Source organism: Ctenopharyngodon idella, chromosome 5 (assembly GCF_019924925.1).
Source record: "Ctenopharyngodon idella isolate HZGC_01 chromosome 5, HZGC01, whole genome shotgun sequence".
Taxonomy (NCBI): Eukaryota; Metazoa; Chordata; class Actinopteri; order Cypriniformes; family Xenocyprididae; genus Ctenopharyngodon; species Ctenopharyngodon idella.
In genome coordinates, this window is record NC_067224.1 from 43,182,289 (window position 1) to 43,199,088 (window position 16,800).

The 16,800-nt window shown below is 38.2% G+C and overlaps 2 protein-coding genes and 1 long non-coding RNA gene across 22 annotated transcripts in view; 2 read left to right on the forward strand and 1 right to left on the reverse strand.

Annotated features, from left to right (window-relative positions):
• The window catches only part of LOC127513090 (cytosolic phospholipase A2 gamma-like), a 115,696-nt gene extending 111,425 nt beyond the window's left edge, over positions 1-4,271 (reverse strand). Inside the window, exons 1-5 of one of the 2 annotated variants that reach the window (XM_051894639.1) lie at positions 4,099-4,271; positions 3,364-3,389; positions 1,690-1,798; positions 1,429-1,571; positions 1,124-1,325 (exon numbers count right to left, since the gene is read on the reverse strand). In XM_051894639.1, the coding sequence (XP_051750599.1) occupies positions 1,124-1,325; positions 1,429-1,571; positions 1,690-1,798; positions 3,364-3,389 (480 nt within the window). In that variant the 5' untranslated portion in view covers positions 4,099-4,271. The remainder of the gene's footprint in view (positions 1-1,123; positions 1,326-1,428; positions 1,572-1,689; positions 1,799-3,363; positions 3,390-4,098) is intronic. The other variant, XM_051894635.1, reaches the window with a different exon arrangement.
• Positions 1-16,800, forward strand: part of LOC127513098 (uncharacterized) — a 122,046-nt gene that overhangs the window by 38,270 nt on the left and 66,976 nt on the right. For 2 of the 19 annotated variants that reach the window (XM_051894685.1, XM_051894677.1), the window contains exon 1: positions 16,306-16,455. The exons of the other annotated variants lie outside the window; for them this stretch is intronic. In XM_051894685.1, coding sequence (XP_051750645.1) covers positions 16,395-16,455 — 61 coding nt within the window. In that variant the 5' untranslated portion in view covers positions 16,306-16,394. Of the gene's footprint in view, positions 1-16,305; positions 16,456-16,800 lie in introns of those variants that run through there. 19 annotated transcript variants of the gene reach the window in all.
• LOC127513127 (uncharacterized) lies at positions 6,936-13,646 on the forward strand. Its single transcript, XR_007930335.1, has 3 exons — positions 6,936-7,153; positions 11,900-12,273; positions 13,391-13,646. It is a non-coding gene; the product is annotated as an uncharacterized LOC127513127 (long non-coding RNA).

The window sequence follows — 16,800 nt, forward strand, 5'->3', positions numbered from 1 at the left end:
TCAATAGCCTACTATACTTAAGCTGGACAATGACACCATTTTCTTCTAGAGCTGCTTGTGTTTAGCCAAAATTATTTTCCAGTTATCACTGTAAAGCTGCTTTAACACAATCTGCATTGTAAAAAGTGCTATATAAATAAAGGCGACTTGACTTGTCTAGACTAGGTCACAAGTCAGACTGGGTCAGCCTCCCTGGTGGCTCTGGAGGTTGACACGATGCCCCCCTAAAAGTAACATATTCCCTTAAAGGAACCCCTTCCCAGTGAAGATGCTGGTTCCAAGCCTTTGTCAAGTCCTTCTGTTACTATACGAAGGTACTTCCTCATTGAGGCATGATAACTCAGGCAGTGGCCATAGGGAGTACTGTCACTGACAGCCTAGTGTGTGACCAGAAGGGGGAGTGTTTCTGGCATTTCTGTTGAAACTGCCCTTATTTGTTCTTAGTCACAGCCATTTCTTGGCATGCACTCCCCCCAGCATGGTGACGCAGGTATTTCGTTCCCCAATAGCGTCTCAGGATGCAGTGCGACTTCCCTTTCGAAAGGGAACGTCTCGGGTTACGACTGTAACCCTGGTTCCCTAAGAACAGGGAACGAGACACTGCGTCTCCTTGCTATGCCTCCAGGCTGCCTGCACAGTCCCTTTAGACGATAAGTGGATGACATGTTCTCTAGGTGCCCCTTATAAACTTACTAGTCACACTAGTATTATGTCATAAACGTCACCAGCAAATAGGATTGCCGTGATTTAACAAATGCTTCAGATACCAGTCATGCAATAGCGTCTCAGGACGCAGTGTCTCGTTCCCTGTTCTCAGGGAACCAGGCTTACAGTTGTAACCCGAGACATTTGCGCTGCTAATAATTATGAGAAAATTAATCGTTATTATGAGAACATTTCCCATTATCGCAAGAAATTTTCTCATTACCATGACATAAGGCATTATTACAATTTTCTCAATTAATCAGATACTATTAGTCATAATTATGAGAAAGTTTCTCATTTATGACTTACAAAATTATATTTTTAATCAAGTGTGTCATACATATCAATTGCCTACTAAAAATATAGCACCTCATTAAGATTGTATACATCATTAAGGGTTGTGGTATGTGGTACAGACCTCTTTCACATAATCCGTGATGAACATCACTGCCCAGACGTCAGTCAAGCTGAATATGTCTTTCTCATAGTAATATTTCTTCAGTTTGTCAAATGCTTCTGTCCAGTTGACTCCAGGACCGCTGAGTCTCTGGATGATCTTGTCTTTCACAGTCTCTAGTTTGGTGGACCAGTCTGATTCCTGATATAAGGAGGCCATACACCTTCAGAGGAACAACAAATGCTGTCAATTTATGACATTCACCACATCTGTGTGAGTGAGTGTGTTTGCGTTTGTGTGTGTGTGTGTGAATGTTTGTTGTATACCAGGTGGATCCAGAGATTCCGCTCAGATAAAGGACACAGTCCAGAAGACCTGTTTTCTGGAGCTGAACCAGGGATCCCAGCAAACCCACCATGGCTCTTTGTCCTCCTCCAGAACCCAGTAATGCAACGTTTGGCACTTCAGTCTAAAACACACACAGTTTGACTTCGCAAACATTTGATGTTTATCAGTTATGAAATAATTTGTAAGAGAAAAGGAATAGCCAGGAAGATACATGAAGTAGCCTATAAGTAAAGTTTTACCTCACTGCAGTGAATCTGAAGCTTCTGCAGGCTTTCTAGAACAGCTTTTCTCCGTTTGGCTACAAACTCCTCCTCCTTCTCGTTCAGAGAGTGTTCGATTCTCACCTCACTGCAGAGACAGACCAGTGCTGAATTTAACATCACATACTGCTATTTTGATTTTAGATGTAAAAACCGTTAAGGGTAACACTTTAGAATAACTCACGCAATGAAGCATTAGTAAATAGTTAATTAATCATTTATAAAGCATTAATAGACATTATTAAGCAGTTTATAAATAAATGCTTTGTTCTTGATTTATAAGAATATCTATAATGTGTTCAATAATTGTATTTTCATACTTTATTAATGATCAATTTATCATTTCTAAATTATGTATTACATTATTTACAAACCAGTTATTTAGCAGGTGTCAGTGGTGCATAAAATAATTTATAAAGTGTAAGTAAATGATTAATAAACTATTTAAATGTACATTTATACATATTATTTAGACATATAATAATAGTTACTCAGTGTGTTAATAAATGCTTTATTAACATGCATTCCTACTGTAATTCATGATTAATTCAGGTAGTTATAAAACATTTAGTAGTTGTCAGTTAACTATTTTTGTGAGCTCATCTAAAGTGAGGACTATTCATGCCTCGTAAAGCTTTTATAAAGGAGATTTGAAGGATACAGAACATAGAAATGTTTATTTCAAGGGGAAAAAAATGAAACTTTATGACAGGTAACTTGATATAAAATTAAAAGTAAACCGCTGCAATTTCACAGAAAGTAAAAATCCCTGTACTCCTCCAGAAAACATAACTGTGCAGCAAAATGAAACTAAGCTTTTGCAATCTGATATAAAAATACATTTCTGTAAAGTGTAAACATTTCTGAATAAAAATTTACCAGTGCCAACACTGGATTACAGGAGTGCCAAAATACAACAACATATTGTTTATAAAACTAAAATAAAATATTTCACAGTGTCAAAACTACCTCAGTACTAACTTTAAAACATTAGAGAACAGCAGTGCAGAAGATCACTGAGCCTTTAAATCTCCTTTATAAAAGCTTTACGAGGCATGAATAGTCCTCACTTTAGATGAGCTCACAACAATAGTTCACTGACAACTACTAAATGTTTTATACCTGAATTAATCATGAATTACAGTAGGAATATGTATTAATAAAGCATTTATTAACACACTGAGTAACTATTATTATATGTCTAAATAAGAAAATGTATAAATGTATGTTTAAATAGTTTATTAATCATTTACTTACATTTTCTAAATGATCTTATGAAGCACTGAACACTCCTAAATAACTGGTTTGTAAATAATGTAATACTTAATTTAGAAATGATAAATTGATCATTAATAAAGTATGAAAATTATTGAACACATTATAGATATGCTTATAAATCAAGAACAAAGCATTTACAGCTGTATTAACGAACTGCTTATTAATGTATATTAATGCTTTATAAATGATGATTTGACTGTTTAATAATGCTTAACTAATGCTTCATAGTGTGCAGTTATTATAAAGTGTTACCCAGTTAAGTCTTATTAACTATCTAGTTTGTAATAGATGTTAATTGTGTAAAATGCAGTTCAGTACTTATAGGTGATATAATGAAGTGCACAGCTTCCATTTTAGAAATCTGAGCAGAATTACCTTTCCTGGGGTTTGGATGCACTCATCTATAAAACAATGGAGTCAACATTAATGTTCTTGTGGCTGTTTCCATCATCACATAAAACTTTAGGTCACTGAACACATACAAATTATTGGCATTGGATTATAAAATACAATTATTAGATTATTAAATAAAAAATTCATGGCACAGATAATCACTAAACATTTGATTGAAACATAAATTGTAAAATGTAAATACTGATAATAAATTTATTATAAATAATAATTTTATTTACCACCTATATGTAAACTGTTTTAATATATATATATATATATATATATATACACACACATTTTTTCCCCCAGTAATATATATAAACTTTTGCTACTTATATATATATATTTGATGTTAAACAGCACCCCAATTTCCCTGTTCCGGCCTTTAGATCTTCCTCCAAACTTTTAGCCTCCACTTTTTAAGCAACTTTGGAAAAGATACAGGAGATTTTAAGCTACAAACAAATATCTATGAAACGCTGTTCTTATTGAGTGATAATAATTTGACATATTAGCATTATCATAGCCGCTCTTATATTAGAATAGATTATTTCAGTATATTTTTTGTGGCAGTTTTTGTACACGTACACAGCTGTGTTCATTCAGGCAAGGAACATCTACAAATAAAACTGCCACAAAAACTCAGATTCGTTAGCCAAGTCTTCACATTTATGTAACTTATATAGTGTAATTATTGGTTAAATTTGAGACACTGACCTTCCAGTAACAAAATTTGTCCCGAGAACCACGAATCCAGTGCAAAACTTTGAATTTAGTGTAGATTGATGTAACATGTAAACATTTATACTGTCGCCTCACAGCCAGAAGTTCCGTTTTGAATTGTGTAAGATATTAAGAAATATGCTGTCAAATTTCCCAACAGAATGTAATAATGATCCTTCTCAAAAACACCCACTTTAAAGAGAATTCAGTGTCCATGAGAGCAAATCTCAGCAAATTTCAGAGAAACAGAAGTGAATAAATGCAGCACAGCATCACAGTTGTACAATAGAATAAAACAAAATCAAAGCAAAATCACTAGAGTAGGCTATACATTAAATGTGGATATGTGAATTAGTATAACGGTGTATCTTTAACTATGGGCACATTTAACCCTGTGAACTTAATAAACTCTCTTAAAACATTTCTTACACTTTCACTAATTTTATTTGTTCATTTTTCTGAAAGTCGCATCTTGAATCATGAATTGCTTTTTACAGCATTCTGTGGTAGAAATGATATTTGAAAGATTTATGAAATGCTTGTTGTGGCCAAACTCAAAGAAAAACTCAAATTTGTAACCAGCGCACAGCAAAAAGAGCCAAAAAGATACTTTTTTTGCATTTTATTTCATGTGTTTCTGATTTGATTTGTATGGGTTTGTGTTTTGCACATTCTCAATAGTTCAAGCACATATTACCTCTTCTGTCCTATAAATACACTTTCACACATTTTGCATTCTTTTTTGAACCAATTTTTGCAAAATGACTGAAAATGATAAACAAAAATTTTGTTTTCTGTTTTCTTCACATCTTATATTTCATCTCCAGCTCTTCACTGCGTTGACGTCTCCTTGGTAAACAAATACACCAACATTTACATTTACATTACATGCATTTATCCAAAGTATCTTATATTGCATTCAAGGTATGCATTTGATCAGTTCAGGCATTCCCTGGAAATCAAATTCATTACCTTGGCCCCGTTTGTCACAGACACGCCAGGCTCCACCATCACCCAATCACAGTGCACTCCCTCACCAGAGTTCTGAGCACACGCACCTTTCACCCATCAACACCCCAATCAGCCACGACATAAAGGACTCACACACACTTCAGTCAGCATCCGGTCTCGTTTGCACATAGAACGTCTTCTATGCTTACCTCAAGGACTCCAGTATACTTACTGTCTCTTCTCAAGTGTCCTCCTAGTTTCCTTCCGTGTTCCAGTCTTCATGTGAGTTCCCCAGTGTCGTCTCATCTCTGCTACGATCTCCATTCCTCTGCCATCCACGATCTCCACGCCTACAACACAAAGGACAGTATTACCTCTCAGTTATCTTCCATTCAACCTGCTATATTGCCATTTACTCACCTGCATCACTACTTGTTCTTCTGGTTGTTCAATAAACATCACTTACCTGTTTCCCATTGTCTCCGTCCCTTCTGTACTGTAACACCTTTTAGTTTAAATCAAAATAACACTGGGAAATCATTGTGGCTGTAGATAATAATGTAAAGAAAATTTTAAAGAAATTCAAAACCATAGCATATGTTTAATTTCACATGCAAGCCTTTCCCTGTGCAACAACTTCTACTCTGAACATGCATGAAGCCTTTCACTTTTTTCTAAGTGAAAAATGCCTTCTATGAACAATCAGTCTGAACTTTACAGTTTCCTGTAAGATGTATATGATTATATAAGTTAACATTCATCACCTCAACCCCTCATCTAGACAGGCAGTTTACTTTCAGAGCCCTATAAAAGAGCATCTTCTGCTGATCTAAAAGATGAAGACTACAGAACTAAAACTAAGAGTGTAATAGTAAGAACAAAGAAGACAGAATAATATGGCTTAGAAAAGAACAGACTATGAAGGACAGACAAGCAGCTCATTCAAGCCATCCAATTTCTTACTCACTTTCCTTTTCTTTTACTTTAACTCTCTTTTCCGTTGAGAGTCTCGTGTTCTAAGTTAAGTTTTGCCGCAAAGTTTAACCAACGACTTTTGCCGCCTCAACTTTAAACTCCAGCCACGACAAGAGACTTCATATGTTTGCCAGCACGCCCGAACGTGATTGGTTTTTACCTGACATCAATCCGGACCTGAAAAGATCCTGCAACAAATCATCGACTCGGGAATCCCTTTACTCCAAGCCAAGGACGCCGACAAGGGAATCCGCATTCAAAAACAAAATGACAAGCAAGTACCTCCAGATTATAAAGCTGAACTGGTGCATTAAATTAATGATTCATGGTTCGTTCAGGTCAGATTTTATGAAGTGCATATTTTGCTAGAAATCATACTCATCAAAAATAATTAACTTTTAATATCAATACTTTCCACACATTACAAAGAATAAATATCTGAATTTATGAGACTGCCCCTCCCCCCTCCTGTGGGACCTGTGCGATTACACATTTATAACTATAATATCTTAGTCTAAATCTAAAGTAATCTTGACAAACTATATTGCACTTGAAAGCTTTCAGACTCTAGTTTTCATATTTGGTGACTGATTTTCAAAAGAAATGACAGAGCAATAGATAAATAGCGACAGATTTTTAATTTGTGTATTGTCTTATTTGGTGTTATGTTCATGTTTCATTGCTTTGTTTGTTATGTTTGCCAAGTGCTTCCTGTTGTCATGTGATTCCCTTGCTCCTCATGTGATCTTGCCAAGTGCTCCCCTTGTGAATGTGTCATGTTGTCATTGTTTGTTTTAGTCATGTGTTTGTTCTGTTTTCTGATTGGGTCATTGTCTTGATTGTTCAGAGGTGTTCCTTGTTTGTCATTAGTCCTTGTATATAAATAGCCCTCATGTTTCATTGTTCTTTGTCAAGTATTGTCTTTGTAACATATTGTTGGTGAGTTTATGTTCATGTTTTGTTTATTTAGTCAAGTCAAGTCATTGTTTTGTTTACTTTGGATTATGTTATTTAAATAAACTGCATGGGTTGTCAACTACAACTCACCTCAGTGGACTGTTGTTACAGAATACTTGACCGATCACCATGAACTCAGCAGTCACTCTACTTCACCTCCGTCAAGGTAATCAACCCATTGAGGATTATGTTCAGGATTTTTGTGAAGTGTGCTATCATGTGGATTTTAATGATGTGGCTTTGAATAGGGGTGGGAATCTTTAATCGCCTCATGATCCAATCCAATTCTGATTCTGGGAGTCACGATCCGATTCCAAAACGATTCTTGATCTACTTTTTTCATATTTGGTGACTGATTTTCAAAAGAAATGACAGAGCAATAGATAAATAGCGACAGATTTTAAATTTGTGTAATGTCTTGTTTGGTGTTATGTTCATGTTTCATGCTATGTTTCATTGCTTTGTTTGTTATGTTTGCCAAATGCTTCCTTTTGTCATGTGATTCCCTTGCTCCTCATGTGATCTTGCCAAGTGCTCCCCTTGTGAATGTGTCATGTTGTCATTGTTTGTTTTAGTCATGTGTTTTATTTGTTCTGTTTTCTGATTGGGTCATTGTCTTGATTGTTCACAGGTGTTCCTTGTTTGTCATTAGTCCTTGTATATAAATAGCCCTCATGTTTCATTGTTCTTTGTCAAGTATTGTCTTTGTAACATACTGTTGGTGAGTTTATGTTCATGTTTTGTTCATTTAGTCAAGTCAAGTCATTGTTTTGTTTACTTTGGATTATATTATTTAAATTTACATTTACTCATTTGGCATGCGCTTTTATCCAAAGCGACTTACAAGTGAGGAATACAACAAGCGAGTTGTCATGACGAGGCAAATAGACACAAAAAGTGCTCACAATACAAGTCTTAGGTAATGCTCAGAGTATCATAAGCTACAATAGAGAGGGATTAGAGGAAGTGAAAGGATAGGTATAAGACATTTTTTTTTTTTTTTAAGATGAGGTTAAGTGCTCACGAAAGAGATGAGTTTTCAGCTGTCTTTTGAATATTGCCAGGGATTCTGCATTCCGGATAAAGGCAGGAAGATCGTTCCACCAGCAAGGAACAATGAACGAGAATGTCCTGGAGAGTGATTTCGTGCCTCTCTGTGATGGTACCATCCTTTAATGAGCGTAGGCTTCAGGTAGGAGTGTAGACTTGTAAGAGTGAGTGGAAGTAGGAGGGTGCAGAGCCTGTGGTAGATCTGTAAGCAAGCGTCAACGCCTTGAATTTGATGAGAGCAGCAATTGGTAGCCAGTGAAGAGAGATGAAGAGAGGCGTGACGTGGGCTCTTTTGGGCTCGTTGAAGACGAGACGTGCTGCAGCGTTCTGAATCATTTGTAGAGGCCTGATTGTGCATGATGGCAGTCCAGCCAGAAGAGCATTGCAGTAATCAAGCCTAGAAATGACCAGGGCCTGGACCAGAAGTTGTGTTGCATGTTCTGTTAGAAAGGGCCTGATTTTCCTGATGTTGTATAGTGCAAATCTGCATGACTGAGTGGTATTTGCAATGTGGTCTTTGAAGGTCAGTTGGTCATCAAGGATTACTCCAAGATTTCTGGCCGAATTTGATGGGGTAATAGAAGATGTGCCTAGCTGGATGCTGAAATCATGATTTAGAGTCGGATTGGCAGGGAAGACGAGAAGCTCAGTCTTTGCCAGGTTGAGCTGTAGATGATGTTCCTTCATCCATGCCGAGATGTCCGCCAGACAGCTTGAGATTCGTGTAGCTACTGTGGGATCATCTGGTTGGAATGAAAGGAAGAGTTGTGTGTCATCAGCATAGCAATGGTAGGAGAAACCATGTGCCTGAATGATGGGACCAAGTGATGTAGTGTAAATGGAGAAGAGGAGGGGTCCAAGCACTAAATCCTGAGGATCCCCTGTGGTCAGTTGATGAGCTTTGGATACCTCCCCTCTCCAGGCAACCCTGAAAGACCTTCCTGTGAGATAGGATTCAAACCAGAGAAGTGGAGTACCTGTGATGCCAAGTGATGAGAGGGTGGACAGAAGGATCTGATGATTCACTGTGTCAAAGGCAGCAGATAGATCGAGCAGAATGAGAACTGATGATTTGGAATTAGCCTTTGCAATCCGCAAGGATTCAGTAACCGACAGTAGTGCAGTCTTAGTCGAGTGGCCACTCTTGAAACCAGATTGATTGACATCAAATTGGTTGCTCTGTGAGAGGAAAGATGACACCTGGATGAAAACAACTCGTTCAATTGTTTTTGCTATGAATGGTAGGAGAGAAACAGGTCTGTATCTGTCTACAAGAGACGTGCTTAATGTGGGTTTTTTAAGCAGTGGGGTTACCCGAGCCTGCTTGAATGTGTTAGGGAAAGTGCCAGTGTGGAGAGATGTGTTGATAATGTGTGTAAGTGCTGGTAAAAGTGTAGGAGCGATGGCTTGTAGAAGGTGTGAGGGGATGGGATCTAGAGGGCAGGTGGTGGGATGGCTGGAGAGGAGAAGTTTGGATACTTCTGTCTCAGTGAGAGGAGAGAATGAAGAGAGGAGGTGTGCGGCTGTGTGTGTGATTGGTCTGAGTTCCTGTGTGTGTGGAGCGGAGAACTGACTGCTGATGGTAGATGTTTTGTCAGTGAAAAAATTAGCAAAATTATCAGCAGTTAGTGATGAGGTGGGTGGTGGTGGAGGGGGACAGAGGAGAGAGTTGAATGTTTTGAAAAGTGTGCGTGTGTTTGAAGCGCTGTTGATTTTGTTGTGGAAATAGGTAGATTTAGCAGCATGAATTCCAGCAGAAAAGGATGAGAGCAGAGATTGATAGCAACCTAGGTCATATTGGTCTTTTGATTTGTGCCATTTCCTCTCCGCAGCCCTGAGTTTGGTCCGATGTTCACGAAGAACATCGGATAACCAGGGATTAGAGGGAGTAGCAAGTGCAGGCCTGGATGACAGAGGACAGATACTATCAAGATATGAAGTTAAGGTGGAACATAAAGTGTCTGTTGCTTTATTCACATTCAAAGATGAGAACTGTGTGGGTGAGGGAAGGGAGGATGACACGACAGAGGAAAGATGAGAAGAAGAAAGAGAGCGCAGGTTTCATCTGAAGGTAACTGGTAGAGGAGTTGGTGGTGAACAAATAGGGAGTTGTAGATTAAAAGTAATGAAGAAATGACCGTAAATGTGCAGAGGTTTTACCAAGATGTTGTCAGTGACGCAATTACGTGTGTAAATGAGGTCAAGTTGGTTGCCAGATTTGTGAGTACTTGTGGTGATGAGCCGATTAAGATCGAATGAGGCTACAAGAGAGAGGAAGTCTGAAGCATAAGGCTTCTCTAGATGAATGTTGAAATCGCCAAAAACTACAAGTGGGCTACCATCCTCTGGGAACGAGGACAGCAGCATGTCCAGTTCCTCTACAAAGGTACCCAGTTGGCCTGGGGGGCGATAAATTAGTACGATATGAATTTTGGCAGGATTTGAGATTGTATATAATTGTATATTGTATATATAATAGCATGAAACTCAAATGAATTGTTGTTGCAAAGAGAGGAATGAGTCGAGTATTTCCAATTGTCAGAAATGGGAAGACCTGTGCCCCCACCCCTCCCAGACTGGCGAGGGGTATGAGAGAAAGTGAAGTTGTTAGAGAGAGCAGCAGGGGTTGCTGAGTCCTCTGGACGAATCCAGGTCTCAGTCAATCCCAAGATATTAAGAGAAGAATTAGTAGCAAAGGCTGGAATGAAGTCAGCTTTGTTAACTGCTCACTGACAATTCCATAGACCCACAGAGACAGAGAGAGGAGTATTAGTGTTAGAAGAGGAGTAAATAGGGTGCAGGTTAGAAGCATTGCGCTGCCTTTTACGTGGGTTAGTGGAGCGTTGCCGAGAGACAACAGGAATGTATTGAAAGCACATGCTGATGATGAAGGAAAAGTATGAAAGGAGGAAGAAAGTTAAGTGCCTACCGGTGTCGTTGCTCGGTGGAGTCGCGTAGGTAGAGTCGCAGGTCTTTACCCGAGTCGGTCTTCATACGAAGAGGCTGAACGCTCCTGCTGACGCTTCCGCGACAGCGCGCACACACACAATAAATATACAGCTTATTAACACGTGATTTAAAGAGCTACGCCCACCTTGCAAATTAGCACTGCAAAAGCCTAAAGCCCGTGAATGGCTGTGAATCGAAACAAAACTCTGCTCAATTACGAGCAATAACACCAATAAAGTCTGCAAACACGCCTGTTATTCTAAACCAGTGCAATTAAAATACAATTATAGTCAAGGTAGAAAATAGGACAAACACAGATACAAATTTAAATCCTTCCTAGCAGCAAATAATAAACGAAGCAAATGACCCACAACAGATATTAAGCAAAACACTTACGCGCTCCTGCCGTCACCACTGCCAACTCGCTACTAAATAAACTGCATGGGTTGTCAACTACAACTCACCTCAGTGGACTGTTGTTACAGAATACTTGACCGATCACCATGAACTCAACAGTCACTCTACTTCACCTCCGTCAAGGTAATCAACCCATTGACGATTATGTTCAGGATTTTTGTGAAGTGTGCTATCATGTGGATTTTAATAATGTGGCTTTGAATAGGGGTGGGAATCTTTAATCCAATCCAATTCTGATTCTGGGAGTCACGATCCGATTCCAAAACGATTCTTGATCTACTTTTTTTTCTAGTAGGCCTACTTTTTAAAATAATTACAAATTGAAAAAAAATAATTAAAACAATTGTATGTTAAGAATTTTAAACTAATATAACTTTAAAACATACAAGCAAGTAGCAAATAATAAAGAAGAGCAACGGAACATATTACAAGTAATAAACAAAGAGTGTATTGTATCGATGTATCATATATATATTTTTTTTTTTCCCACCCTTAGCTTTGAAAGACATTTTTCACTATGGACTTAATGAACCCGTTCGATCACAAATGCCAGGGGGGAAAATCCATTTTTCCCTGGCCCAGTACATAGACCACGGATGATGAGTGCCGCAATCCTACAGTACCCGCAACGCCAGAGTGTTTCCACACCATGACTGCCACACCAAGGCCTGTTCACGTCATGCCTGTTCATGTCATGCCTACCCACATCATGCCTGCCACCCCAGGGCCTGTTCATGTCATGCCTGCCAAGCCTGAGTTTCTTCACGTCATGCCTGCTAAACCTGAGCCTGTTCACGTCATGTCTGCCTTGCAAGAGACTGTTCACATCATGCCTGCCCTGCCAGAGACTGTTCACATCATGCCAGCTAGGTCAGTGCCTGTTCATGTCATGCCTGCCCAGCCAGTGAATGTTTATGTCATGTCAGCTAGGTCAGTGCCTGTTTATGTCATGCCAGCCCAACCAGAGAATGTTCACGTCATGCCTGCCCAGCCAGAGACCGTTGAAGTCATGCCTACCAAGTCTGAGTACTGGGTATTATAAGGTAACTACATGGGTTAAGGTTAGGTTTAGGGGTAGGTTCAGGTTTAGTACCTAGTTATTACTCAGTTATTGCAATTACGATAATAAGTACATAGTATGTACATGGGGAACAGGACTGTAAAATAAAGTGCTACCGCACATTTCACAACACATCAGTGTGTTTAAACTTTGCATGCATGTTCATGACCCTAAATGAGAAAAAAAAAACATAGGTTTACTGGTATTTCTCAAAAATCAAAATAGGTCAAATTGACCCGCAACAGTACATGAGGGTTAAAGGGATAGTTCACCCCGAAATGAAAATTCTGTCATCTTTTATTCACCCTCAAGTTGTTCCAAACCTGTATGAGTTTCTTTTTTTCTGTTGAACACAAAAGAAGATATTTTAAAGAATGTTGGTAATCAGACAGATGACGCTAACCATTGGCTTCCACAGTATTTTTTCCCTACTATGGAAATCAATGGCTACCGTCAACTGTCTGATTACCAACATTACCAACAAAAGTGAATACTATTGTGTTTAGTATATTACCTAACATTCTTGAATGTGACTGCATGTTTGACAACTAAATTGATTAGCTCTTTTTCAGATTTCAGAGCACCCAAAGGAAAAGAGGCAGTGGTCTTTTTTAAAGAATGCTCTCTTTTTTTTGTCATTGATTGTGTTAAACTGTTAAATAAAATAATTTGACTAAACCGCTGGAAAGGTGTCAATTATACAATTTAAAAATGTTTAACTTTGAAAAGGTCAGGAATTTGTTGACGCTGTCACGGTTGGTAATCCGCTGTCTCATTCTGGTCTTGTGTGTTTTTGTGTGTGTGTGTGTGTGTTCGTCACGCTGATTGTTTCATGTGGGCGTCACCGCTGATTACCAGTGATCAGCGGCAGCTGAATGTCATCTACCAGCCTATTTATTGCCCTGTCTTTCGTCCCATGTTTGTCAGATCGTTGCTGGATATCGCCCGTGCTGCTTCCTGTTATCCTGTGTGTTCCTCTGTCTGAGTCATCGTGTCGTGCTGTTCCGGTTCCAGTCCCGTTTGGATTACTCACCTGGTGTTTTCCCTTCACTCTGGATACTCTACACACGGTCTTCACTCTTCTGTTCAGGACTGCCCATCGAAGTCCCTGTGTCACCACTCTCCCGCTGGCTGCAACGTGTTGGACTCTGTGGTTTTCTCAATAAAGAGATTTTACTTGCAACTTGCATCCGCGTATTATTCCCGTGACAGACGCACCACTGAAGTGTAGTTAAAATATTAATGTTGAAGTTAGAACTTCATGTTAATATTGAACCAACACCATTTCATAATGTTGATTCAATGACTTTTTTTTTGTTGAAATCTCAATATTGTTTCAACAGTAACTGAGGGTGCAAAAGTGATGCTGAATCAATCATATTACCAATTGATTTGTGGTTGAAATCTCAATATTGCTTCAACATTAATTGAGGGTGCAAGAGCGATCCTGAAGCAACATTACTTTGTAACATTAATTCAATACAATTAGCGTTGACGCATCAACACTGACTCAACATTGTTTCAATGATTACATGCCATCTGGGATATGGTTTAGAATTTATACATAATAAAGCGTGTTTTTACAGCAAAATCACAACTATACTGTCTAGAGTCTTTACACAATCAACAATTCAACAGTTTACTCTACAACAAATGCAATTTTAACACAAGGAACCGTGTTTTTGGTTACTCACATTTGAAAATACCTGCATCGATCTTCTCTGCTTACGTCCCGTGGCCTCCTGGGAAGGCAGGAATAGAAAAGTATCCAACGATGAGTGCTTCAGAATCTGGGTGGGAGCAGTAGCTCATCAGGGGATTTCTTGCCTACTCTTTTATGAATACTGAGGTTTCGAACATAATATTTTCACATACTGTTTTCTCCTACTGTATAGTAGGTAAGTAGCAGTGGCGTGCAGTGGTGTTCTGAAATGAGGAGGCACATTTTTTATTTATTTATGAATCAATGTAAATTCATGTGCATTACTCTTAACGTTGACACATCTTCTTTGTTAAATGAATATTACTTTACATTACATCAAAAAAGAAACCAAGAAACCAAATACAATTCTATTTTGTAATTTTACATTAACAATGTATTGTAATAAATGTTCTATTTATCAAAACCAAGTCAATCTCATCAAGTTAGTGTTTTAAGCATTTCTACATTCATTCCAAAATAATAACTAAAGGCAATAATAATTTAAACAATACATTTTATTTGTGTATTGATGTTTTTCTTTTTAATAGTCAACTTAGGCTATTTTGGATCATCAGTCATGCTCCGTAAACACCGTCTGTCACAGACAGGAATTGTATTTTTAATTTCACCAAGCTGATTGCACTAAAAACCCCCACAGTCAACATCATGCTTTCATTCCATTTCAAGTTTGATTTTGACGTGACATAAAGCGGTGATATCTAACTGGGTGATCTGTTTAATTACTTTTCAATTAGTCTTCCCATTGACGCAATTATTTGTTCATTCAAGCTGATGCGCGGAACGTGCACGTCAGGTGGGATTTATCGCACAAACCAATCATATCCAATCATAAATTACATCCAATCATAGCGCGATGGAGACATTGCCTCCTCTCACGTGACTTTCCCCCATTCATTCTCAATTACCCCCCACAAAACCCACCACACGCTGGGGGTCTGATGGTTTTCTATGTTTTTCTACGAGAGGAATAGGAGGCATGACTCCTACTGTAACTTTACCTGCGGGTGTCGCTGTTGGGCAGTGTTCCTTAAGAAATACGAGTGACTTGCGCTCTTTTTAATGTCATGTTTGTAATATTTGTGTTGCTTTATATGTAATATGGATTATTTTCTTATCCTATTTTTTTGAGGAGGCACTGCCTCCCTTGCCTCCTCGGAGGAAATGCCCCTGGTAAGTAGGCATATTCAAACACAACATTAGTATACGCACGTCCGAATCTCGCGAGAATAGGTCCAAAGCCCCAGTAATTCTCACCTACTCTTTTATGAATACTAAGGATTCGGACATACTATTCGTTCGCCTACTGCTTATTGCCTTTCTATAGTAGAAGAGTATTACGGTTTCAGCCCACACGACTTTGGCATTTGTCAAAAAACAGTAGGCAATTTGGCCTGACATTGTGGATTCGGGTGGCAATAAAATCACTGACTAACCCCTGTAAATGTTGAAAATACTTTCATGCATACCCATGAGAAACAATTACCGTCCGAATAGGGCTTATGTCTTGTAGTCCTCCTATAGATCATTTGGCCTCCCTCATTACTCCCTGATTGTTTCCAGGTGTATCTTGTTTGTCTTTTACCTCGTGTATAAGCCCTTGTGTTTCCTGTGTTCATTGTCTTGTGTTGTCCACTGTGGGATGTATCGTCAATGTTCTCAGTTCTTTTTCTCCTGGTTTGTTTTATTTTGGTTGTTGTTATTAAATAAAATTCACCTGCACATGAATCTTGCCTTCTCTAGTCTCTGAGAGCACCAGATGTTACAATTCCATAATCACCATCATATCATAATCATTTGCAGAGATACAACAAACAAATGACCTTTATATGTTTTCCTGTTATTTTATGCTTAGGCAGCGATTCACTTTCTTCTTTTATTTTTTCAGTTGCTGTATAGTTTCAGTGTCAGTGCATCTTTAAAAATAGCAATCATGTGTCTTGTGGTTCCTCACCAGGTGAGATTCAGAACAAATATAACAGGTAACAGTGTGAAGGTCAGACAGAAAACAGAAGCATTGATACAGTATATCAACTAATTCATCAAGAGAATATGATGCTGATAACACTTCTCCATCATGAACTGTGATATAATGGCTAAACACTCATTCGGTCAGATCAGAGGAAGTTAACAAACACAGGAGGAGCTGATGATATTTAGAGAAAGAGCTGTAACTATATACTGTAAAAGAAAGACTGACAGAAACAGAAAATGGCTGATAAGTGTGATCTGTGTCTGCTGGGACTGATCATTCTCTGCTCACTTCTCACAGGTAAAGAAATATGATGTATTATAGATCATAAACCTAAAAGATCTGCATGATGTGAACATATATTCAAAAAACAGATCAATTCTTTATATTATCCTGACAGTGTTTAGTTTAAACACAGGCTACTCAGTTTTATCTTGCTGAAATTCATGTCATACTGTTTGGTTAATACTGTTTTATTCCTGAATGCACTGAAATTCATCATAATGTGTCGTACTGTCATTCAAATATCTGAGGCAAAGTTACTCACAGATAGCTTTTTTTTTAACATGATGAGTAAAAATTATATTAACTATAGAAATTTCCATTACTTTTTAAGATTGTATTAATTTTAATGACTTTTTCGGC